General features: G+C 42.7%; 1 protein-coding gene across 1 annotated transcript; it reads right to left on the bottom strand.

The window, feature by feature from the left end:
* DNMT3L (DNA methyltransferase 3 like) lies at nucleotides 1–25,606 on the bottom strand. The gene is made up of 14 exons (XM_053385247.1): nucleotides 25,573–25,606; nucleotides 23,981–24,091; nucleotides 22,570–22,700; nucleotides 19,860–20,049; nucleotides 18,874–18,918; nucleotides 18,033–18,112; nucleotides 17,532–17,644; nucleotides 16,037–16,208; nucleotides 14,002–14,086; nucleotides 11,001–11,089; nucleotides 9,181–9,256; nucleotides 7,208–7,338; nucleotides 6,558–6,643; nucleotides 1–877 (listed from the first exon to the last, which is right to left on the bottom strand). The coding sequence occupies exons 1-14, from the start codon at nucleotides 25,604–25,606 to the stop codon at nucleotides 733–735; spliced, it is 1,488 nt and encodes a 495-aa protein (XP_053241222.1). The 3' UTR covers nucleotides 1–732.
* Nucleotides 25,607–27,308: the final 1,702 nt, after the last annotated feature.

The following is a 27,308-nucleotide window of genomic DNA, read 5'->3' on the forward strand; positions in this document are numbered from 1 at the left end:
TGAATTTCAGATAAAGAACTTTATAAATTGTTTCCTTAAATGGGGGCGAACAAATCAAATTTAACATTGCATTTCTCTTATGACAAAATAACATTTATTTGTTTTAAAAGTACCCTTCGGAAAGCATAAGCAAGTACAATATACTCAAAAGCAAGTAATTTTTAAGATTCTCTTAACACTGCAAATTTTATTTTTTCATTCTCCTGATGGAACATTTTGCAGCCATTAATTGTGATAATTCCTCACCATTCATGAATTTCTAGCATTTAAATATTATTTAAATATGTACAGCATAAATATGTACACTATATTATTGTATTACATTTGGTTTTGGTTTTTGTATTTGTATCCTGCCTTGCGAGCCCTTGTTAGGGCAGAAAGGCAGTTTATAAAGTTTTTAAATTATGAATAAATAGCATAACAATTAGAGCTTGTGTACATGTATGATGCAAACCCAGGTAAAATAAAATAAAGAATCCTGCAGAAGGCAGTTGGAATAGGAATTGTATCAATAATCCAAAAATATTTTTTCAGGATGATGGCCAACTGATTAGAAGAAAAACAGCTTGGCTGGCTCCTCTGCATCGAAAACAGCTTGGTATGAATAAATCAGTAGATGAAATTTCTCTGCATTGAGATAAAAATCTTTCTTGTTAATATCAAAGCAGTATTAAAGGGACAGCTGATTATGGCAACCCTGCTTATAGGCTGACCTACAGTAGAAAGAATGTCTTATGGAAATGTCCTAAAATATTCCTTCAAGGGCACAAAAAAGTCCTTAATCAGAGTGGCTGGACGCTGAGAAAAGATTCTGGTTTCAAGGATGTTCTTTGCCAACAGAGACAAATCCACGTACAAGGCAGATGCAGAATATTTGCTGGAGAATAAAAAACAACACCCCACAATATTCATGTAAAAATGTTAAAAGACATGACTTCTTTCTTTCCCTTAACAGGAATTAAACAACTTGTCATTATATTTACATTTCAGGCCATACAGGAAATTATGCTGCTTCCACACCCTGGTCCCTTTCCCTATATAAAAGGGTCTAACATCTCATTGTGCCCTTATTAGCTGTGCACTGATTAGGGTTGCCACATTGTTTCCTGACAATGCTCCATCTAATTTTAGGCGACTTCTCAAATACAGCCGCAGCTGCAGCAGAGCCTCTGCTGTTGAGGAGAGGTTTAGGGGGAAGGAAGGGACACGAAAGTTCAATTGCATGAGCTGCTTTCCTCTTGCACAACTTTGGTTTTCAAAGTTATGGGAAACGTTCTCACAGATTAAAGTCTGATTTGTGAGTTAGAGACTAATCTGTAAAAGTGTCTGCTTTTATTTGGGGACCGCCATGCATTCAGAGACAATACAATAGCAACAACAGGATTATTGGTCTCTGGGATGTGGACATCAACCTTAGCCTCCTTGGCTCTTGGAGAACGTCAGCAATGTCTAGCCAACATGATGACCATGTACATATGCAATAGACAATCTTTATAGAATTCCTTCAAACCATAACAAGTACAAAATGAAATCTTTAGTCTCAAAGTCTCTGAAAATCTTTAAATGAAGCGAGGTAACAGACTTTGTACGATGAAAGACAAGCTGTAAAGCTTTGTATATTCAGCAAATATGGCGTCCAACACTGAACAGTGATTCCGGATATTGACTACTGTTTCGTATAATTCTTTGTCAACGTGGTAGGAGGATATAGAATTGCTTCATAAACCCATCTTATATCGAATGAATGTATGTAAATGAAAATATCAAATGCTGTGGAACAGTGCTCATGTAATAATGTAGCAGCAATTCTATAGCCTCCCACCATGCTGATGAAGAATTCTACGAAACAGTAGTCAATATCCAGAAGATTTCCTTTTGTACTTGTTATGGTTTGAAGGAATTCTATAAAGATTGTCTACTGCCTATGTACATAGTCATCATGTTGCCTAGACATTGCTGATGTTCTCTTTGCAACACAGGGGTTTGTTTGGTTACTTATTGCTGCACCTGGAGTACAGCAATCTATTGAGGAGCCAGATGGTTGTTGGTTTTTTGCCAGCTACTCCACCCTTGAAGCACAAGAGTCAGAGCTGTAGCTGTTTCCAGGGAGAACCATATTTATTTGGAGGCAGTTAGGGGCAGTGGGTCACTCAATGGGGTGGCTCCTAAAGGCAGGAGACCAAAAGGGAAAGTTCTCATTTGGTTTTCTCCTATGGGTTGTGATGAGGGCAAGGCCACTTCCATCAGGCAATTGTTTGTGGGTGGGCTTGCTCCTACGTGAGAGACTGGAGTGGGTAGGGTATGTTGAGTGTGAGTTTACCCAGTTTTTACATGAAAGGTGGCATGGTAGGTAGCTCCATCTGTGGTAAGAACATGAATGCAGCTCATGGATGTAGATTTTGTTATTGTTTTGATTTATTTAATGTAGTTCTGTTGCATTTTCCTTTTGCCGTGATGGTCTGATCACCACTTTGGGCTCCAAAGCAGTATATAAATAAAACAGAATGTAATATAACATAATGTGTTTGTTTGCTTTTAACGTGTCCTACGACTCTGTTATTTTTGCTGCAGCAGACCAGGGATCATACTTCTGGGATTTAATTAGAAAAAACCCATCCTCATTTGGGAATCCCTTCAGCTGCATCAGATAATATCTTCAGGTCTCACTGAAGTTAATCTACAGGATTGTATTAATTCTTCTCTCATATATTATAATGTTCACCAGAATAGAATAGTTGTAAAGGTAAAGGTACCCCTGACCGTTAGGTCCAGTCATGACCGACTCTGGGGTTGTGGCGCTCATCTCGCTTTACTGGCCAAGGGAGCCGGCGTACAGCTTCTGGGTCATGTGGCCAGCATGACTAAGCCACTTCTGGCAAAGCCAGAGCAGTGCACGGAAACGCCATTTAGCTTCCCGCCGGAGCGGTACCTATTTATCTACTTGCACTTTGACATGCTTTCAAACTGCTAGGTTGGCAGGAGCAGGGACCGAGCAATGAGAGCTCGCCCTGTCACTGCGGTTCAAACCGCCAACCTTCTGATTGGCAAGCCCTAGGCTCAGTGGTTTAGACCACAGCGCCACCTGCGTCCCCAGAATAGTTGTATGAGTAGCTAATTAAACCCACATGCCAGAAGCCAAAGCTAATACATGATCCTTCAGTTTCAAATTAGGGATGGGGGAAGAATTTGATTTAGTTCACATTTAAAGGTGAAGCTAACAAATGTTGAACTTTCTGAAACAATGTTGAGAATCAAAAAAGAGTCATCCTTTGTCATTTGCACATATTCAGATTTTGTGATGCAGTTCTTTAACCAATGGTTACAAAAATGCATTGGTAAAAGTGTGTATAAAAATGATTATATTAGTGAAAATAACATGTAAAATGCACTATATTTGAAGAAACTGCTTGCAAAAATACGTATATGAGCCAAAACTGCACTACAAATGTGCTTATTTGGAGAAATTCACACTAAAATGTGGAAGAATTTTCATGAGGATTTTAAATATGAGTAAGCTGCAGAAAAGTAGAGAATTGAATTTAAGGTGGAGGGAAACATGGAAATTGAGAGAACCGAAACTGGCACAACTTTCCATCCCTAGATAACCTAGATAAAAGAGTATGCAGTTCATTTGATTTGACATGATTTAGTTTAGGTCTAGTTCATGCATGAATACACACCACTTGACAGCTGCATGTATAAACAAGTTAGCTGTGAAATGGCATATTTCACACTATCTAAAAACACAACTTTTCAATGGAATCAGTTCATCAAGAGTATTCAGATATCAAGTGATGTACATGCATGTATGAACCATGGACTTGTTGAACTAGCCATGGGGGAGAATATTGCAGAGATAAGTAGCTTGTGAAATGAGGAACAGTGAATGATTCCTTTCACAAGAGCCTATTCTCAGATGCAAACAGCTTAATAATCTTATTCATGCTTTGTTAGCATTTTTGTAGCTCAAATGTTCTAGAAATGTCATTAACACAAACTGATTCATCTCTGCAATACCCCTGAAATGTATGTCACTATGTGGTTCCTTCGAAAGAGAGCTGTGCACTTCAAATTGATGAGCTCTCTGGACCCAATGCTACTGTCACTGTGATACCTTTCATATTAGCCCAGCATAGAGAAATTTAGCAGCCAAATCTTTACCTGGCATAAATAGTAACCTGGCCAATATTCTGAGGGCCAAAGAGGTAGGGCCAGAGGCAAAAGAGAAAGGACCAAAGGGGAAGGCAAAAACAAAAAACCCCACCTATTTTATTAATTTGTACCCCTTTATTCAATAGCACCTTACTCAATCTGTGCCGTTACTTCCCATCCTTTCCCCCATTCCAGTATTATCCCTTTTCTCCATTGCATTTTATTTAGTTCATCCCACTATACAATTTGGGTCTCTTTCTGGCCTGTAAGGAATAAAAATGTCACTTTTTTATATCACATGGCCCAAGTTACGCAATATGATAATATTGGTTGTTGTTTTGTTTTGTTTTAAAAAAGCTTCCTTAAACTAGCACCTTTTATTGTTGAAGTAAAGGTAGCTCTGGGGCCTAGATCCAAAGTAGAGAGCAGCCCTGCACCAGTTTCTTGCAAATAATGATGCCCCACCAGTCCTTTGCCACCGAAGGTGTTATTTACTGCATACAGTCTCTTTGGGAGAAAATAGCAGCGGAGGGAGGGAGGCATTTTTGGCAGGAAACCAGCATGAAGCCCCAGTTGGGTTTGGGAGCACATTCCCAATCTGATACGGGGTATCAGATCTGCTGCTATGTTGTCAGAGTGCATGTTTGCCTCCTTTTGTGTTCTGTTGTACATCTGTCTGTGAAGTCTCCAAAAGAAAGAGGGCGTTAAAAGAAAGAAGTCTCCAAAAGAGAGACAACTCCTCTTAGCTTGGGAGCGTGTAACTATATTAAACTGAGAAAAGTGAAAAAATAGCACCCAGCAGATGAACACTTCTGTGTCATCCTAAGCCATTCTACCAGTACAGATTTGGCGTAAAAATGAGATAACCTCTTAAGTATGGAGAACAATTAGAAAACCAATACTGTAATGAGGAAGATGTAAGACTTGCCTTGTTTTAGGTGTTCTATTTTTATTTGGTTTTACTAGATAAATGCTTGTATTATTTATATATTTATAGTGACGCAAAGGAAGTATTGTTCCAAAACACGTCAGGCCTCAAATGTATTTTCCTTCAAGCAACTTGAGTTTCTTCCTCTTTTTTCGCTGCCTTCTAGTTTCAACAGGCCTTGAGACCCACACAAACTGAGGCAGGACGGTGAACAAGTTACGACGATTTCCAGAGGAGCAGCATTAGTCTTTTGAGTCTTGTGGCATCTTAAAAGGCTAGCAGCTTTATAATGCCATAACTTTTTGTGAACTACAGTCCACTGGTTCATCAGATGCATGAAGTGTTATCCTGAGTATCACATGGGGTTGTTGTTGTTTTTTGGTTGGTGTGAGGGAAGTAGCTGTAAAATTTGAGGTCAGAGGGAAATGCAGAAAAGTGGCAAATGTAATTATGTAAGCCAATTAACACATATAATGTGCTATAAATTAATTGTCTTCATTTGGGTTTGGGTTCAATCCACAAGTGAAATCCTGATGTATTTTAATTCAGTGGTTTCACATTGCAGTCTCCTTTCATCCAAGCTTATTTACAGCTTTTGAATACTGCGTTTCTGATTACTGTATCAACAATAACAACTTGATGATATTAGTAAGGGACCCCTGACCATTAGGTCCAGTCGTGGCTGACTCTGGGCTTGCAGCGCTCATCTCGCTTTATTGGCCGAGGGAGCCGGTGTACAGCTTCCGGGTCATGTGGCCAGCATGACTAAGCCGCTTCTGGCGAACCAGAGCAGCGCACGGAAATGCAGTTTACCTTCCCGCCAGAGCGGTACCTATTTATCTACTTGCACTTTGACGTGCTTTCAAATTGCTAGGTTGGCAGGAGCTGGGACCGAACAATGGGAACTCACCCCGTCGTGGGGATTCGAACCGCTGACCTTCTGATCGGCAAGTCCTAGGCTCTGTGGTTTAACCCACAGCACCACCCACGTCCCTTGATGATATTAACAAGTTATCTAAAGAGCTGTCACATAGAAGATGGATCAAAGTTGATTTCTGCTGCTCCAGTGGGTAGGACCCAAACCAATGGATTCAAGTTAGAAAAAAGGAGATTTCAATTAAACATTAGGAATAACTCTCTTGATGGTTAGAGTTTTTGGCAGTGGAATGGATTCCCTCAGAAGGCAGTAGAATGTCTTTCATTGGAGGTTTTCAAGCAGAATTTGGATGGCCATCTGTCATAGATGCTTTAGTTGTGATTCCTGTACTTCAGTGTTTGGACTAGATGACCCTCAGGGCCTCTTCCAATTTTGCAGTCCTCTGATTCTATTGTAAAAGTGAGTTGGAAGCCATAGGAACATTGAAAAGCCTAAGGATTTTCAGATGTAGAAAACAAAATCTTAAATGCTCTGCAGCTGGTTTGGCTTTAACACAAGCACACAAACAGAAACTTCTGGGATATCTGAGAAAGCAGTTACCTGTTAACAGATGGGATATTACTCCATATGTGTACTGCATTCTGGATGGTGTCATCATGCTGCTTATATCTGAGCACAGCTTCCATCTTTAAAAGGACCAAAACCATACATATGTCTCAAGAGCTAGAACTAAATCTCTCATTTGATGCCAATAGAATATAATACAGAATTCAAAATCTGGGAGCCAATACAGATTGAACAATACTGAAGTAAGATGCTCCAAGAGATATAGAAATGCAACAAATAATTACATAAATAAAATAAAACTGTTGTTTCAAACTGTGAATTGAGCCACTGAAAATCTGTATTAAATTACAGTGGTACATCTAGATACTAACAGGATCCGTTCCGGAGCCCTGTTCGCATCTAGAGGTAAACGTAACTAGCGATGGCACGTCTGCGCATGCACGCGTCGCTTTTCACCGCTTCTGTGCATGCGTGTGATGTCATTTTGAGCATCTGCGCATGCGCAAGTGGCGAAACCCGGAAGTAACGCACTCCGTTACTTTCGGGTTGCCACAGAGCACAACTCGGATGCGCTCAACTCGAAGCGTATTCAACCTGAGGTATGACTGTAATGTCTGCAAGTGAGTGGTGAAGCAAACTATCTCTTTATTCACCTCTTGAAGGCATTTTGTTTTGCTACTCACCTGAAAGAATCGAGAAGCTGTATCTCGGTCTTCTTCCTCCAGCACAAGGTTATCCACAAACATCCAGAAAAACATCCTTTCTGGGGGTGTCTCGTACTGAAGAATACGAAAATATTGGTAAAAATACCAGGCTTTAAAGGGAAGGGAGAAGAGAAAACAGGCTATAAAAAGATGGTCTCTGAAAATGCCTTTCTAAGGTGCTCCAGCCCACCCGCTTCCTTTTCAAAGAAAAGAATGACTGAAAGGGGGAAAAGAGCCACCTCTGGGCACCAGGGAAAGCCTCTGGAGGCAAATGGGTGCTTATGGGTGCCAAACTGGCTGCTCCTGAAGAGATTAGATGTTATAAAGACATGCAAATATAACAGCAGGAGTCTGAGGCTGCACAGGTCTCATGTTTAGAGATAGATTGCAAGGTGGGGTAGGTAGCAAGATATAAAAGCCTGAGGGGTGTGCTTTCCTTTCTCTTAGGCATCCACCCTCCATCCATCTGCTGACAGGGACTGGACACTTTAGTTATACACTTTAGGTATAAAAAGGGACGCGGGTGGTGCTGTGGGTTAAACCACAGAGCCTAGGTCTTGCCGATCATAAGGTCGGCAGTTCAAATCCCCCGATGGGGTGAGCTCCCATCGCTCGGTCCCTGCTCCTGCAGTTCGAAAGCACGTCAATGTGCAAGTAGATAAATAGGTACTGCTCGGGCGGGAAGGTAAACGGCATTTCCGTGCACTGCTCTGGTTCACCAGAAGCGGCTTAGTCATGCTGGCCACATGACCCAGAAGCTGTACGCCGGCTCCCTCGGCCAATAAAGCAAGATGAGCGCCGCAACCCCAGAGTTGGCCACAACTAGACCTAATGGTCAGGGGTCCCTTTACCTTTACCTTAGGTATAAAGAAGGTCTCCAGCCAGTGGCGTATCTAGGTAATATGGTACCAGACCAACATTTGACACCCTCCATCTAGTTTTCACAAGACCAGCTTAAGCCAGCTTTCAAACGGAGGAAAGAGGCTTTGGCAGGGCCCTAAAGCCCTCCTATTTCCTTCCCAAAGCTTGGTGAGTGCTTGCCCAGCTTTGGGAAGCAGACAGGAAGACTCTAGGACCCTGTCTGAGCCCTCACACCTCCTTTTTTATATACCAGTATATACCAATAGGGCAGAGGTCAGTGACGCTCACTGCAGGTCAGTACAGACTTCCTCTGAGGAAACCCCAGCAAAAGAGTTTTGTTGTATAACCTGTGCCTGTCTGTATTTGGGCTGCTAGGGAATCTGAATATCTGTCTATAGGAAGTTCTGCGGTTAGTGGCTATATAGTCTCTAGTTGTGGAACAAAATCATGAGGCAAGATTGCAGCTGGAGGGGAAGGCCAGGGAGAAGTCACTGTCAGCTTTTCCTTGTGGTGCTCTGTGGATGAGAGCAAGATGGTAGTAGAGGATGAGGTTACGTCACACACCAGATAGCAGGTACTTTCCATGCCTATCTGATATGCTGTTAATATGGAATGTAGTCTGTGACGCGATCGTGACTGATGTATGATGCAGCACTGTCACAGCATGCTCTAGCTGTGGCTCTTGGTGCTTCCCGTTTCCTTTATCAGTGCTCCTACAATATATATTGCATCATTTTGCTTTCTACTAGTTACTGGAAGCTCATTGGGATGTTGTTAGCTGACACAGCAGAACCCTAGGCTCATGCTGCCCAACCGCTATCCTGTGCACAATCGCCAGGGACTGAGTCCCAGTATCACAGTGTGGCCTACTTTGGAGTAATCATGCTTAAGATTGTGCAGCTTAGCTACAAATATTTATAAGGAAGCAAGATCAGTGAAACGTATTCCCAAGTAAATACTGTATGTTGTAGCTGCAGTATTTAACCTGTTTTGGAGAAGAGTGGAGAGAGAAATGGTCCTTATCTTGGAACTGACCAGAGTCAGAGAGACACAATAAGAGCTACAGTTTCATGCATGTTTGCTTTTCTTACCAGACGGCTGTTGATAAGCGTTTCCAATGGGTGGCGTAGACCCAAATATAAAATCAAATGGACCCCATTCTTCTATCTAATAAACAAAACAAAACAATCACAGTAGTTTGGATGCAGGATCCCATCTTTCATCTTTTAATTTCACATGGGTTCTCGTTTTCCTTCTCCTCCTCCTTTCAGAAATGCACCAGTTTGCTTTATAGACATTCTGATGGGCATGTTTTGGATCAGGATTACTACCACTTCCTAGCCACAGAACCAACCTAACCTTACCAACTAGTTTACCATTAACCACATTGCTACTAACTATTCTGATTAGTCCAAGTTTGGCCTCTTCAGACAAATGACAAAACTACTGTATTAAATTGCCAGTGGTGTTATGCAAGGTTGACTATGACGTGCTCCACTAAGTATTAGAGATACTAAATTTAATTTCTGAACCTATTATTTTTATATACTGCCCTTCATCAAAAGCTCTCGAGGCAGTTCACAAGATACATGACCCTATCGTGCAGAATACCCACAGAATGTTAAGTAGACAAAAAAATAAAAAATAAAAAATAGAGAGTTTCCCCTCCATCTATAACAGATGTTGAGAATCTACAGCCCTCCAAACGTTGTTGCCGTCCAACTCCCACCAGCCCCAACTGCATACTCAATTGTCAGGGATGGTGACAGCAGAAATATAACAACATATGGAGGGCCACAGGTTAACCATCGCAATGTAATCAAAACCCATGGCTTCTTGTTCCTTCTCCAGCATTTCTGGTAGGCTGTTTTTTATTGAAAACAAGCAAAAGAATCAGTTTTGCACACTGATTAAACAGCAGTGTTTGAACAAAGAAGTTGATGGTAATAAACTTAAATAAACTTATTCTTGAAGAAATTCCTTACAGTGCTATTTGATGCTTAACTCTTTGGCAGCTCCTCAGACTGTTTAATTTTATTTAACCTACACAATGTGTGATAAGCTGAATTAATGCATCAAGGATGCTGTATATATTTTAAAAAAATAGACCGCTGAAGAAGCCTAACAAGCTGAAGCATGTTTGGCATTGCAGTTATCCAGAAAATCTGAATAGTGAACATAATATACTGGCATTTTAGCTATCTAAAGCGCTGCTCTAAATAAACGTAAGTATAACTCATGCACTGTAAAGAGGGTTTCTTTGTATCCAGATTATTGCATAGTTTATCCATTGTGGAAATATTACTGTGGCATATGTTCTGTTTATAGATTTGTGCATCTTAGTTATTGTATTAGAGAGATTTCCAAATTTTTGCTTATTTTCATCTTTTTTACTACCAATTTCAACTTCATTTTTATGTAATAACATGTTGTTATCACAAGAAAGGAGGCCAGAGAGGAGCAGGCAGCAGCAGTGCAGTGCAGTGGCATGGCAGCATGTGCGGTGTGTGGTGTGGGCGGGAGGACAAAACCACAGGGTTGTGGGTGTGGCTGAAGACATGGGTATGGCCATGGCAAAGGGGTGCAGTAGTGAATAGCGAACTCCATGGACCTGGATCTGCTGCCTGGGGTAACTGCCTCCCTGTGCTGGCCCTGTCTTATTCTTTCTTCAGTTATTACTAGCATCAAACAGTTATGACTAGTTTTCAGATTGTCCGGTGTTAAAGGGGCAAGACTGTCCTTTCCCTGACTTCAACATAATAAACAATGAAAGAATTTGTAATTCTTTGACTGGAAGCAAATCTGATTTTATCCCAGTAAGATACAGTTAATATATTAGGAGCAGAAAGAATATACCCATCTAACAAAATTAGAAATATGAGTAGTACAAAGTTCAGTGACATTTACTTACATGTATTCGTGTCACGTCGGTGACATCATCCAAATACTTCAGTGTCCCATTGCCCTTGCTTTCCCCCAGAAACCCCAAACTTTTCAGCTCTGGAGAATAGAAATAGGACCTAAATGAATACCAATATTAATGTGACACATTTTTTACTGATGAGGTGCCCTAAAGGAGACACAGGAGGTTTGCAGACAACACTTCATAAGTGCTTTACTGTGTGCTGGATGGAAGTTATTCAAAATGGCAGTGGCACTTCTGCAGTGGCCCCTCAATGTTGGACTTTGGAACCTAAATGGAGACCCTGGCATGCCTTTTGCTGGGCTAGAATTCCCATCACCCTTGACCATTGGCTATGCCACAACATCTGGAGAGCTACAGGCTTCTCACTCCTAATGAAGGCTTTTCATTCAATCTCCTTGGGTGGGGACGGGGAGGATAGGTTTTCCTGGGTGCTGACTTGAACTTCCTTCTCATCTTTCTTTCTTCTCTGTACCTTTCCTGCTGTGTCTGCCTTCTCTTCTCTCCACACTCTTCTCTTCCAAATGTCTCCTAGACTAGACTATGGAGATTCCCTCTGCCATTTCCCTGGATTTAGAGAAGAGTGGGAGATGTTCTGAATTAAAGAAATTCCTCTCCTATTTTTAAGAGACAGCAGATTGCTAGCAGGCTTGTTCTGGGAATGGGTTAAAATTACTGCAGTTCCCACTACTCTTTTTAAAATGTGCATGTTTCTTTAGTGCCACAACACTCCAAAAAGTTACTAGGAATGAGGGAGATCACTTGCAAATGTGCTTTCACTATCCCACCATTTCTTTCTTTGGTGTATTATATTTTATTTTGCACAGAAAAGATGGGAGACTAAAAACAACAACATAGTGCAGACTGACAGTGTAATTCAACAGGTGTCTACTCAAAACAGAACCTCACTCAACTCAGTTGCACTTGCTCGCTGCCCAGCTAATTGTGCGAAGATTGCAGAAATGCAGTCAATAGTGGCTAGAAACATAAGGAGCTGCTCTATACCAAAGCAGACCACTAGGCCATCTAACTCAGTATTAACTCTGAATAGCAGTAGCTCTCCAAGGTTTCAGACAGGAGCCTTTCCCAGGGATTGAACCTGGCATCTTCTGCAGGTACATCACGTGCTCTACCACCACTGAGGCTCTGACACCCTTTCTCAATTTGTTCCCCTTCCTAGGACAGTGTTGCAGAAATCTCTATTTTGGCTCCAAATAAATAAATAAGCTAAAATAAATGGAATAAATGTGAACTGGCAAACCATTATTGAAAAGTAGTGGGGCAAGGGAAGTTGCGGGATCATAGAATCATAGAGTTGGAAGAGACCACAAGGCTTGTAATTACCAGGCTTGTAATTCTGTCAAAAAACGAGATCAGGTTAGTCTGACATGACTTATTTTTCAGAAATCCATGCTGACTATTGGTGATCACAGCATTCCTTTCTAGGTGCTCACAGACTGTTTGCTTAATGATCTGCTCCAGAATCTTCCCTGGTATTGATGTCAGACTGACTGGGCGGTAATTATTTGGGTCCTCTCTTTTCCCCTTTTTGAAAATAGGGACAACATTTGCCCTCCTCCAGTCTGCCGGGACTTCGCCTGTTCTCCAGGAATTCTCAAAGATGACTGCCAGTGGTTCTGAGATCACATCTGCCAGTTCTTTTAATACTCTTGGATGCAGTTCATCTGGCCCTGGAGACTTGAATACATCTAAACTAGCCAAGTATTCTTGTACTATCTCCTTAGTTATTCTGGGCTGTGTTTCCTCTGCTGAATCATTTGCTCCAAATTCTTCAGGTCGGGCATTGTTTTCTTTATCGGAGAAGACTGAGGCAAAGAAGGCATTGAGGAGTTCAGCCCTTTCTGTGTCCCCTGTTGGTATATCTGATGGTTTTCAAACCAGGTCAAATTTTTTAATCCACATTAGGATTAAACCCCATTAGGTTTCTCAATAGTGCTTTGCCAGTCCATACTAGAAGGTTTGTAATGCAATTGCCTTTTCAGTGGAAAAAGAACAGCCACAAATTAGGTCTCAAAAAGAGTGGGTGTGGGAAGACAGGAAACAGTGGAATGCAGTGATTTCGCAGCAGCAGCTAGTGAGTAAATGAAAGATGACAATTCTTGATTAATTGCTTAGTATGGAAGGCACCCAAGGAGCTAGTCAGGAAGGATTAAGATAAAGATCACCCAAATTGGCTGTTTCTCTTCCACTTGGCTTTTCTCCAATTTGTAAACAGTGCTTTAATTTCATGGTTTTTGTTTTGTAAACCTTACTTATAAGTGAAGGTTGGTAAATATGTTAAAAAGTTTTTCATAATCTTCTATAATAAATGGGACTGGTTTCAATGGAGGAGCTAAAGCACATGTTTCATCATCTCCCACTGAAATGGAGAGACTTTAAAACTATCCAAGTAGAGTTGGATTGAGGCTGTTTTTGGACAGAAATTGCCATGTATTATTTTGAAGATAAGCAAAGACCACTTTAAAAAGCAACATTCAGAAAGCAATGACTTTTTTTTTAGCACCCCATTTTTAGATAAGCTCCCAATCATCCTAACAACTATGTCAAGCCACAGATATCAGAAGCCCCTTTCAAAGAACTCTTGCTCAATCAGCTGATGATTTTCAGTAGCCCCATTAAAAGGTTTGGGCAAAACAGCATTTTGAGAGAGGCTTCTGAATAAATATTCACCAGCCCCTGACAAAGCCCTGCCTTGACCTATGCTTTGTTAAATCTTCAGAAGTTTCATATAATCAGCTCCTTAAATTTAGCTTCTGGAGGTCCAACAAGATACTGCTAGCAGTGCCTTGAATGGGACTTCTGCAGACCCTTGGGGGGGGGGGACACTGGTCACTGTGACATCAGATGACTGACAGGTAGGAAGTTTCACCTACCTGTGAAATTCGGGGAGATAATAATCTGGCCTTCTGGGCTAGAAAGGTTTCCCACCTCTGAAACATGTTGCAAGCCTAATTTCTCAGTTACGTACCTTGTGTAATATTGTCAAAAAGGGAGAGCACACGGATTGGTTTTTTATCCCATGTCTCCAAAGGCTGATATATCCACAGATGGTTCTAACACAATTGCAAAAAAGATACATGTTTGCATAAAGTGCTTTTGTTGTTGTTGTTGTTGTTGTCAAAACTTGTCGAACAAGTAGTATGTGATTTTAGTTATTACATGTATTAACATGAAGACTTTTTATTAACTGGATATCAACAAGCTTTGACATAACTCTATAAATCAATGCATTTATTAATTTTATTTAAAATGTATTAAATTATTTACATCCCACCTGCCTAGGAAATATATAAATGCTACTCTGATCATATCAGGGCCTTTGGATAATGGAAAGATGTGCTGCTGTTAGCACATTCACAAGGGTTTTACTACATGTATATCAAGTTGCAACAGGGATGCAGGTGCTATTTAAATCACAGGTAGCTGCAGCACCAGGGCTAAGAAATGCAAAACAACCTTAACAATGCAATGCAGAAACAATCACCATACGATTTCCACAGCTTAAATAATGTTGACTACTCAGTACCTGCATTTGGGGAGAGTAGCAGTTAAATCCCTGCAAAATAATAAGCTATTGAGGTTCTCCTAACATATATGACCTTGAGATTCATGGATCCATCTTCATGGCAAATGCCCACCGTGCCTTCCTTGGCGATACAGAAGAACATGAGAAGAGCCCTTCTGGATCAGGCCAGAGACCTGTCTCGTCCAGCTTCCTGTTCTCAGAGAGACCAAGCAGGTGCCTATGGGAAGCCTGAGCAGGACCTGAGTAGAACACACTCTCCCAACTTGCAATTCCCAGCAACTGGCATACGGTGGAGAAAGAACTTAGCCATATTCTCCAAGAATGTGTCTAACTAAAGGCAAATGTGGCACTACTACCTATTGCTAGATCCCTTGGGAGAAGCTCTTTGGAGGGTATTAGAAATTTATCATTGGGGAGAGACCACATTGCTGATGAGTGGACAACATGTATCAACTGCTTTGCCCTTCAGGCAAAGGACGTAATAAATGTTCTCTTCTTATGCAAGGACTCTCCCCCCAACCTCTGCCATACACTTCCTTAGAAAGCTGCCTTGCAGCAGGCCAAACTGCCTCTCTGTTCAATTCACTACTGGCTACTCACACTTTCCTGATTCTTATTCCTTCCTCTAACTTTCTTTTCTCTAGGATGGTGTTAAAGGCTTATGAGAAGGGCCACAGGTCAGGGCCCCACAGAACATGCATCATATGGCAAATGTTTGATGTTCAAACCTCGTCATCTTCAGATAGGTCTGGGAAGGGCTCCTGATGGCTGCCAATCCGTGTTGGCAATACCAAGTCAGAAGAGATGAGCTGCCCTGCTGCTTCTTACTTGGACAGGCTGAAGCCTCAAGGGGGGGTGGGATTTGTGGTTGGACTTGCAGGAACCCCACCAGTCAATCTGGTACTCCTTCTAGTGCAACTGCACAGCTCCAGCCTCACTAGCACCCCAGCCCAGGCCTCTCCAGGTAAGCCGCAGTGATGCTGGCGTGGGGAGGGTGGCTCTGCCTCTCCATATGCACCACTACTAGTGAAAAGGAAAGCAGAGATTGGGACTGCTTGGCATAAACCTCCAATTAACAGGGTCCCCCCCCTTTAAAAAATGTCATTTTAGTAAATGACCATGCAGTGTTTCAGGTCAGCTGAAATAGTTTTGCTGCCACCTGCTGGAAACGGAGCATCTAGTTTAAATTAGTTCTTTTTCGGCCAACTTTGCCAGGGTGTAGTGGTGGCAGAAGTGGTGGGTGGGACACGGGTGGGGGGGCAGGAGGCAGCATTTCCCATTTCACCTCAGGTGGCTTCCCCTGACCCACAGCCAGCATGGGCAATGGTCAGTGACCCTAAGACTGGTAGTTCAAAGCATCTGGCGGTCCCTAGTTTGCCCACCTCTGCTGCTGAAAGTGGTCCAGTTAATACAAGGATCTGCAGCCCTTTGACTTTTTCTGTATGCATCTGTAAAAGGCAACAGAACTTTCCCTTACAGACTCTTGATCGTAGAAGCGCTTCAGTTCTGCACGCCATCTTCTCTTCCTCTTGAGTAGACCATATGCTCGCTGTGGTGCACACAGGAAACATATCCAGGGAGACTTCTTTTTTATCTCGTCTGAGAATCCTGAACACACGAGGCTGTCCATGCATTCTTCACAAAAACACCTGCATTGTTGAAACAGACAGCGAGAGATGATTTGAAGGTATTTTTACATTTTACTTTTCAAATATTTGTCATACATCCAAAACTTTCGCTGCTGTTTCAAACAGGGACTTGTTCTTGCTGGAGTTCTGAAAATTATCCAGATGGGGGAGAGGCATCTAAATAGGAGTGCTGCATGTTTTTTGATGTGGGGAGAGCTCACACATTTCACTACAAGGAAAAACATGTGAGCATCTATGTTAGATTTTTTACCAGCAATGCAAAAGCAGAAGTATGGGTGACTTGCACTTCCTTTCCTCCCACTTATTCATAATTTCTGAGTGAGCCCTGGCTAAGGACCTGATTTACACAAAACTGACTTAGATTAAAAGGATATGGAAGTTTGAAGCTGAGGGTTGGTGCACAGGTAACTGGGCAACTGGACACTCAAATGAGGTGCTCTATGATACTCTTATCTCCACTCTGTATCCCTGCATCACAATGATTCACGTCCTAGAACAGAGCAGTTGTGCCCCACAGAACACCTCATTCCTTTACAGCACCACAGGAACCCAATCCAAGCACCAGAAGCAGATTTAGGGGAGTGTAACTGGTTCGATCATGCTGGGACGCAGGTGGCGCTGTGGGTTAAATGACAGAGCCTAGGACTTGCCAATCAGAAGGTCGGCGGCTCGAATCCCCACGACAGGGTGAGCTCTCATTGCTCGGTCCCAGCTCCTGCCAACCTAGCAGTTCGAAAGCACCTCAAAGTGCAAGTAGGTAAATAGGTACCGCTCCAGCAGGAAGGTAAATTGCGTTTCCGTGCCCTGCTCTGGTTCGCCAGAAGTGGCTTAGTCATGCTGGCCACATGACCCAGAAGCTGTACGCCGGCTCCCTCAGCCAATAAAGCGAGATGAGCGCCGCAACCCCAGAGTCGGCCACGACTGGACCTAATGGTCAGGGGTCCCTTTACCTTTACCTTTAACTGGTTCGATCACACTGGACACAGAGCCTGGGGGTGTTGCAGGAGGCTCCACAACTATGAAAGCGAGAGGCACAACTGAACTACAGACTTTGGCTTGTAAGGCTGTGTCCCCAATCCCACTTCCCTAGAAGTATGTGTGATTAAACTCAAAAGGACATACTTTTGAGTAGGCATGGCTAGAACTTCTGAGGCAGAAGATATTGCAGATATGCTCCACCAAGTGTAAGGGGAGTAGTCTGTTAGAGAGGTAAATATGCACATTCTATCTGAATATGGAAGCCAGGTTTTACGGCAACAGCATTTGAATCTCATATCCAAAGGCACTGCTATAAACTTGAATGTGGTTTGGGAGGTCAGTTACCTGTTACAGGTTGGATCATCACACATTATGAGAGATTTGCTCCAGCAGCATATGGCACAATCAGTCTTGTACCCATCATTGTCACACAGGAAAAATCTCTCCAAAAGATGTTCCTTTTAAAACAGCAGCAGCAAAAAACTGTAGTTAGTTAATAATGAGATTTAGCATTTCAGCTGTTCCAAGCTCAGTACTTCTTAAAACAACCCTTTAAAGATGGCGACCATCATTATTCCCCTAGAACAGATGATGGATCTGAGGCGGGGGAAAACATCTTAATTAAGGCCACCAAGGGAGTTTGTGGCTAAAGTGAGAGTTGAACTGGAGACTGCCAGCATCTTTTGGACAGATGCAATTTTTTTGCTTTAGAATTTGGTGGACAATCTAACACTGGCTTTTCCAGCAATTCTTGATTCCTCTTTTCCCCTTTATTTTTAAAAGAAAAGTTGCCCAGCCTGTTAGATAAAGGAAGTGTAGCATGTCTGACCCAAATCAGCTACTCACTGTGCATGGAGCACACATTCCTCCTTGAAACAAAGGGTGCTGAGTGCGAATCTCAAGGCTTCCACAGCATATGCAGATTTCTACCAAACACAAAAGATACACATCTTACACTGTTTTTGGCATCAATTCCCAGAGCTTACTGTATTTCTTAAAATAAAATACGTTGCTCAAATAATACACAATACATGGTTAAGAATACATAAAACACATAAGGAATGATTAAAATTATATTTTCCACTAAAATTAGAAATATAATTGCTGATTTGCACTGATAATGCAAGAGGAAAAAAGCTGACCTTGGAAAAAAAGACATATAAACAAACAAGCAAACAAACAAACAAACAAACAATAAGTAAACATTTCAAGAATGGTTTCCCTACACACAAAGAAAGCTGCTTTTCCTCGCCTATGAAAGAATATTTTTCTTAGGAGGACCATGCCTGTTCTCTTCTCATTTTCTCATTCAGTTGGTCAGGTTTTTTTTAAAAGGATAATCAAGCATTTATATATACAAGGTGTCCAAACGCCCAATTGATACAGGGCTAAAAAGGCCTAGTATTGTTAATGCAATCTGAATTTCTTCTCAGTTCTACAATCTGGGATTGGGATGAATTGTGAAGCAGTATATGTAAGAGACACAGTTTCTATCCCAATAAATGTGGATTTAACAATCCATACATACTGCGTTTTTATCATGTAAGCCTGATTAATTGGGTAGTACCTCGTCACTCAACCAAAGGGGTTTGTACCGATTAATCTCACTGGCCGGCTAAACACTGAAGTCCTCCTAATAGCTATCTGTAGTAAAGACAGTTATAGCAGTAACAATTGCAACAAGTACCTTCAATATTCCTCTCCTTGAAGTTGACTTCATATGCAATGTTTTCTACGGAGGAAAAGAATCAGGGCACTTTTCGGAAGCGAGGCTTGCTTGCATTGCTAAATGTACAATCTAATCTGACTAGAATGTGCACTGGATTGCTCTTCCATGCTGTAGCCAACATTTGTCACGTGTGGCACAGACAGCATCAGAAAGAGCCAAAACTTTGTTTTTGTATCAGGCATGAAAGTCATCTCTAAGATTACAATAAAAATAAGCTCAGCACCAGGCAGGGATGTGAATTCTACTTGCTTTGAAACAGTGTGATTCTATACAGTTTATTAAGATGTAAGCAGCAAATTCAATGTCATTGCTCCCATGTAAATGGGTATAAGTTTCAGGATCACCAGTGGAGGCTGGTCCATTATGGCAGGTGCAGCACTGGCCCACCAACCTCTGTCTGCCACCAGCTGGCTCTGCCCTGCCTGTCCAGGAGGTGGTACTGGCTGCCAGCTTCCTCCTTCTTAGTATTGCTCTACCTTGAACTCCTCAGCAGGAAGAAGGATGGGACAAAACTCTGCCTGTAATTGGCTATGGCTCCATCTACTGTTGGTCTCCCTACCTTCTGTCCTGTTATTACCATTGAGACTCAGAGAGCAATTCTACTTAATAAAAATTAGCTAATGTATCTTATTTTTCTACACAATTCTTTATATACATTGCCCCTTTCTCTTCATTATTCTGCAGTATTTTGAAACTCTCCTTCTACGTATCTTTTGCTAATTAAAAAGGCTTTTAGTTTCATTCAAAGGAAGAACAGAGATAGATGAGATAAACCTGCCCTACAATCCCTTCCTCAACATTAGATGGTTTCACTTGTTTTTGTACCGCAAAATGTTAACAAACAGGTAGGTAAAGGGTTCATTCCCGCAGCAGATACAATCTATACTGGGGCACACAAATCTTCAGCTAGCATCGTTTTTAGTGCCTCTTGAAAACAAGATTACCTCTTCTTGGTTTGGGAGTGTTTGATTCCTCCACGGAACTTATAGAAATTACATCAGAACTATAGTTCTCCAGTGATACAGCTGGATGTGTGGGGAGAGACAGAGAGACAGAATGAGGTACATGATGGCTATTTTTGAATGTGGCAAAACTGCAACAATATGTCTCAGCAAAAGCATTTATTCTAAATTGCTTTGGGTTGCATTAGCAAAACAGTGACTAATAAATTTAATACATAATGATAATGATAAATACCTGCATGTGTATGTTTGCATATAAACACAAACACTATATTTAGAGACAGATACCCTGAGGCCCTCTGGATGTTGTCGGACTCCAATTTCCACCATCCCCAGCCAGCATGGCTAATGGTTAGCTGCCTGGGCAGGCTGGGTCTTCCTGTTATATACCTGCTGGGATTGACAAGGCATCTGATCCTCGTCTGAATCATATAGCTCTCCTGATGAGTGCTTTGGTCTGCCCACCAGATACTAGGCACTCTACTATTCAAATTAGGCCCCAGTGTTTTTGTTACAATCCTCTTCTCAATTAAGTAATCAATTTTAATCTAGAATTTAAATATTCAAAACTTTCTTATTTGTTAATTAGAGCAAGTAAACTACTGTTCTCACTTCATTACAAACAGTATTTCTACCTGCAACACACATGAGCAAACCTGCTCCTCTTCCTTTCACAGATATTTTGTTGCCATTTGCAACTGTAGCTGCCTCTGATTAGTTATCATTTAACTCTTGGGGGAAATTAGCATTACAAGTCATGTGCATTGGGGAAAATAATTAGCATCACATGTCAAGTTGCCAAACCAATTAACCAACTAGAAGGATTACTGTTAATAGCACCAGTTTTCCTATAACTTGATATTGCTGGATAGTTTGATGAACTGCAAAAACACTTTTAGTTTGATTTCTGTTGTCACCCTGGAACTTTTCTTTATTAGTGCCACTTTGTTTTGTATGATTCCTTGCAAATGAAGGGAAACAATTTTTCTGGACTGGACTTTGCACATGGCTGCTCTTAGCAGTGTATGCATCAGAATAAATAAGAGTGTACCCAGGGTATAGATGGGGAATGTCTTGCTGCAGATCTCTGACTACTGAATTTAGCTGTCAAAATCAGGGCAGTGAATATTGGCAAGACTTCCTTGCAATGAAGAAGTGGTGGCAGTAGATGGGTGGGGAAATTATACATAAAAAGACAGTATAAGGTCTATGCAATTCTAGCTGCAAGGGTAAGGGGCAACTTTGCTAGTGAAACACTTCCGTACTGTTGAAAGGATCTAGTATGGTGCTATCATTTGAAAATAACAATCTACAAGAAGCTAAAAGATTTTAAAAGAATCTTAAAAAAATATGAAGTTCACAGAATGCCACAAGAAAATGAGTAATCACAGCCAAGTTTGGACTCTGGAAGTGCTGCACTGAGGTACCAAAACAGAGGGACAAAAGGCAAAGCCTCTTTCTGGAGTTGTTCTTCACAGCACCAAGTTTTGTTACAGATCCGTAACCTGTTTCTGTGGTCATAACTTTTAAATTCTTATTGAACTGCAATTTCATTACTTGTGCTTGGCCTTAGGGTTCTTGAAGGAGACATTTCTTCCGCAGAACTGATGGAAATGATATCAGGGAAACTTCCTCCATTGGATGATGGAGCTGAGAGAGAGAGAGAGAGAGACATCAGAGCAATATGGGAACTGTGACCTTTCTGACTTACTCAGCTCATGATGACTGCTCCAGCAAAGTTGAACGAGCTGGGAAACAATGCAGCTTGAAACATTTCAGACATACAGTGGTACCTCGGGTTAAGTACTTAATTCGTTCCGGAGGTCCGTACTTAACCTGAACCTGTTCTTAACCTGAAGCACCACTTTAGCTAATGGGGCCTGCTGCTGCTGCTGCTGCGCCACCGGAACACGATTTCTGTACTTATCCTGAAGCAAAGTTCTTAACCTGAAGCACTATTTCTGGGTTAGCAGAGTATGTAACCTGAAGCGTATGTAACCTGAAGCGTATGTAACCCGAGGTACCACTGTATGTGCTTGAAGGACTGGAGCTATATATAAAAAAATGTTATTTATGTTTTAAACAGTAGGTTAAAATATGGAGGTTATACAAGGTGCACTCTTTATTGAGCTTTCATTCTGATTCATACGCAAGGAGGTTATGCGTCTTCCCAACTGGGTAGCTGTTGGTGCCAGGCACAGGTGTGTGGCAGCTGCTTCCAACCCGGTGCATCCCTTGTCCCTGCTGCCACGCTGCCCAATCCTAGTTTCGGTGGGCACCATCACAGCTGGTAGGTGGTGCAGTGGTGGTGCACCATCTTATATCCCATGGCTGGCATCTGGTCAATTCCCACGGATTTTAGCGGGAACTAAATGCAAATTAAGGTACACATCATACATTCAAACCCCTCTCCAATAATAATCCTGGGAACAGTAGTATACTTACAGTGCTACAGTTCCCAGCAGCCTTTACAGACTGCAGTTCTCATTATTATTATTATTATTTGGGTGTGGTGTGTGCTCTAAACATTTTGTAAACACATGGTGTGTAGAAGCCTTTATCTGGGTCTAATGCCATGTGTTCATGTGGTTTCCTTATGGTGACCAGGCCGTCGGTTTCATCGCTCTCATCAGCTTTATGGGCTCCTGCAAAGGAGTGGATCTGGGTCTGCTCCAAGAGATCTTCCACTCACCTGCCTCCGAGAGGCTGTCCATTTCCTCGGAGTCACCGCGCCAGGAGCGTTTGGGGCGTGTCCGGGTCGTCGGGCCGACGGAGAATGAAGACCCTGGGTGGAAGATCTCCCCAAGGAGATCCCTGAATCATCTGGTGCAGAGGAAAACCCCACAGCGTTTTACTACGGGAGCAGTAATGTGGATTGTTGTTACATATGTATAAAAGAAATCGTGGATTTCCCATCAACTGGCATAGGAGCCAGCTCCAGAGGACCTAGGTCTCTTGCCCCCGCCTAAAATATTTGACGTCCCCCCAAATGATGGGCATTGCCATTCAAATAGTGTGCGTGTGCCAAGTCATGTGATCAATTAGGTGGGGCGGGGCTTACCTGCCCCCCATTTTTTATTCAAGTTGGGACCCCTGTCCAGAACGCAGGAGCCACATGGAGAAGGAGCCGCGCGCGCCTTCCGGAGAATTTGCTCGCGCCAACGCTCCGCTCCCTTTCGTACTCCGGATCAATGCGGCAATCCAATGCATAGCTATAGACTTCTGAGTCCCATAGAACTCCGTGGGACTGATGTTGGATGAGAAGACGCTGAAGACGGGGCTGTCGGTTGACCTCCAAAATAAATGAATGAATGGAGGTTCACCATTTAAAGCAGGGAGCAACATCTGTTGGACTCAGTCCTAGCCAGCTAGGTCAGGGATTGTTATATACTGAGTTGAATAGGATCCAAACTGCAGCAATCATTTGCAGCCCATTGTGTAAATAATGTATATAAAGCAGATACTTTGAGGGGACTTTCATTCATTCCTCCTCACCACTAGGAGCTGAATAAAGAGCATGAAATCACTTTGCGACTCTGAGTATATTTCAGGGATGCTGCAGTGCAACAACTCCTGCATGTTCTTAGCACAACGACCGTCTCTTTTCTACCACGTGTTTCCAGAGACAAACTAACTTTTGGGTTCAATACTGAGGATCTCATTCACGAGCGGGGTCCTAGTGACTTTTGCGGGGCCACGCCTCCCCTCCCCTCCCCTTTTGCCACGCGCACCGGGGCTGGTGAGAGCTGGCCCTCGACAGCACCTTGGAAGGCCACGGGCTCTCCCCCCTCCATCTGATGCACACTGTTCTGAGCCTTTCACACTTGTCAAAGCACAGCTTCTTTCGCACCTCCCCCGGTAGCGCTGTCCTATTGCCCGAGAGGAGAGGCACAGCCGATTTGCACCCAAGTGGTCGGACAGCCTGCCGTGAGTCCCACTTGAGATGCCCTTAGTACCCAGTGAAGTCGATGGCGAATCTCTCGCCGTCCATTCAGAAGTATGCAGATCAGATGGCAGCTTCTTCGGGCGCTTCACCTGCCTCTGAATATAGGTTGTTTCAGTTGGCGTTCCCCGGCTTCAACTACGGACCGCGAACCCTGTACAAATAAGATCAGGTCCATAAGGGACGGTCCATTCCATTTCACCAGAATCCAGAGGATCACTCAAGTCAAGACAGGTATTTGGCAACCCTTTTTCTGTACCGAAATCCACGGCTGCAAAAATAGAAGAGGAAGGGTGACGTTCGCATGCCCCCTAGTGTAGCAGTGCGGAAGCACACGCCCTAATAAAGCTAAAGGCGTTTGTGACTACTACTACTCCTAATATCAAGGGTGTCTGAAATCGTAGGTTTCTCCAGCCCTCCGCTCACAAAGTGATGCTGATAGGACTTTGGGGCTCCACTCAGAAGAATGAGCACAAGCCTCCCAAAGGCATCAGGGATGGATTGCACCATTTTGAAGTAAGCGAAGTACAACACCCATTGCTATCTAAAGGTGTGAGCAGGTGAGACCGTCAAATCTAGAGGCTGAAATGTACTAGGCGCACCACTGCCTGTGAAGCTCACTTTCAATTTTTCTTAGCATGAAGAATGAACTAGCTGACAATATTCACCTGTCGATAGGAAAGAAGCTTTAATTCCTCATCAAAGACACTCAACTCCTTTGCCTGTTAATAGCTTCACCCCCACTGGTGAAGATTGCCAAAAACTCTTTGTGAAATGGCTATGGGCAATGGGGTGTAGAATTATCATATTCATTAATAGAGATACTCAGTGCTTTTTTTCTGGGGGCGGTGCAGGGGTGCGCATACCCCTAAACATTTTGTGAATCTAAGTCTGGCCTCATTGAGGGGCAGTATTTCAATATTAGTAGGAAAATTAGTAGTACTCCTAAACTTTTTTTTTTAAAAAAGCACTGGATATACATTTATAATCTCTTATAAACATAAATGACCATATTAATTAATTTTATGGTTTTTTAGACCCGAAGCTTCCTTTGTATGTTTTAGGTGCATTTTGGCTAGCCACATAGAATAGGGGAACATGTTATAGTTTTGACAGTAGAACTGCCTACCAAATACTAGACGCCAAGGCTGATGTCCCTAGCACAATTACTAAGGAGTCAGCCCCAGTGAAGGCAGTGAGATGTACTTCTGAGTTAGCATGCATAGGACTGCACCATAAAGGCAAGATTGCCACAGATCAGAGAATCTCTGTGGCCACGGTTGCAAATGCATCATGAAATTGGAGTCCAGCACTCTCTGTTAATATTCACCGTCCTTTTCTCTCCCTTCTCTTCCAGCCATGAAGTACAGGGTACACAGAATACTGCCATTGATTTGATAGGTTTCTCTGCTTTGCAGCATTTTGTGGGACTTCCACTCAGCGGGAGAAGTAAATGAGGCCGAAATAAACTACAGTGGCCAGATTATAGTCTTCATCTGAGTTATTGCCAACCTGGCTTGGAGTAATGTATCAGTCCAGTGGAGTGCTGTATCATTATGCTGCATTTTATCTGGCACTGGAGTTTGGGACTGAGTAATCCGAAGCAATTGTGTTCAGTCCCATGTTTGCTACAAAGCGGTTTCCTAGCCAACATGTAAAGTACTCATTGGAAATGGATGAAACAGTGTGGCACTCCTATTTGAGTGCAGCGATCGAAGCAATTGGCATTTGGAGTGAGCAGAAGCATTTTACCCGGGACGCGCTTGTGATTCAACTGGTAGGCCATATAAAGGCAAATTCTAAGCCAAGGAATGGAGGGAGGGAGCCTTGAAACACTCACAATAGGGCAGGTGCTTATAAAAATGGCACTTACAGTAGATTGTATAGGTTGTTTGGAACGACTGAACTCGGTTGATCCATCCTTCACCTTGAAATTGGCTTCTTCTTTTTGTAGAATGTTCTGATCAGGGTGCAGGATGGGGGTGGGGAACCCTGCTGATGCATGAATTATCTGAATCCCAGTTTCATATGATGTATTTGTATTTATTGCCTGCTTTTAAATTTCTACAGGTAATTGATGAATCTTCGTATTTACTCTCCTTTTGACACCCTTCTTGAGTATTTCTTCTAACACTGAACTCAGCTGGTGAGTGCCCCCAGAAATGTACAGTACAGGGGAGTGCAGTGGGATGTCCTTGCTGGCTGCACCACTGAACACCTGCACTCCTTTTAGCAGGGAATATTATTTTAGCTCCAAAGTAGTGGAGTGTCTCTCAAATTGTGTCTACCTGAGGGAGACACCTGTATGAAATGATGGCAAGTAGGTGGGGGAGGTTGGAGGGAGAGGAGCAGCACAAAGGGGATAGGCATAAAAAGAAGGGCAAGTGGTAAGTCCACAGTCTGCCTAGGGGCAGTTTAAACTCTGGTGCCACCTGTTACAACTCATTGGAAAAGCTTAGCAGACTTTCCTATCAAGGGTTAGTTGGGGAGGCCATTTATTCATGGACAAGGTTTTGTAACATGACAGTTGCAAACATAGATGCCAGCTCCCTGGGGCCCTGGGTGCCCAAGCACACGCAAAATTTCCCATTAAGGGGCTGGGCACCCACAAATTTAGGTGACAGGGCCATCCACACTGCATGGCACCCATGGCCCCCGGCACCTACGGTTGCAGGGCCAAGCTGGCACTCCTGGTTGCAAAAGGTTATGTGAAACCTGGAATATTCTATGAAAGATGGTACCCATTTCTGAGGTATGTCAATCAAATACATCCTAAACTCAAACACGTTCAACAGTTCCGGAATGTTATACGAGCTCCCTGAGCTACTAAGATAAAATAATGACAGTTTGTAGATTTTGTGAGGACTCTACACATATTTTCTTAAAACATGTTGTGTTTGGTCTGTGTCACCGCATGATGGATTCTATATAAAAACAATGTTTTTTTTAAAAAAAAAATAAAAGCAATAGTTAATGCTCTTAGAGATAATCAGCTAATTGGAGGACTACAATGGCAAGTATGGCAGGCAACAGGAAAGTGTGCAGCAGGAATGAGGATCTTGCCGACTCTCCAGATGTTGTTGGACTCCGACTCCCATGAGCCTTAGCTAGCATGGGGAAGATAGTGTGTGTGTGTGTGTGTGTGTGTGTGAGAGAGAGAGAGAGAGAGAGAGAGAGAGAGAGAGAGAGAGGAAGTTGTAGACTGAGAACATCTAGGTTCCTCATCCCTGGCCTTTGCTTATGGCAGGTGAGAGCAGCCTTCTTCAGCCTGAGGGCGGCGTTCCCTTGTGGGACCCTGGGACCACGAGCAATAAATATAATTCTTACCTTTGTACAATAGGGTAGTGTGGTGGGCAGGAATGCCTCACGTTGGGAGGACACACAAGGACCTGTCTGGGCCAGGTCCCAGCAGGGGGAAGACTGAGGAGGGGGATGGGAGTGATAGAGGAGGAACACGGAAGAGGTAAAGGAACCAGAGGAGGCAAGAT

This window comes from Podarcis raffonei, chromosome 4 (assembly GCF_027172205.1).
Source record: "Podarcis raffonei isolate rPodRaf1 chromosome 4, rPodRaf1.pri, whole genome shotgun sequence".
Taxonomy (NCBI): domain Eukaryota; kingdom Metazoa; phylum Chordata; class Lepidosauria; order Squamata; family Lacertidae; genus Podarcis; species Podarcis raffonei.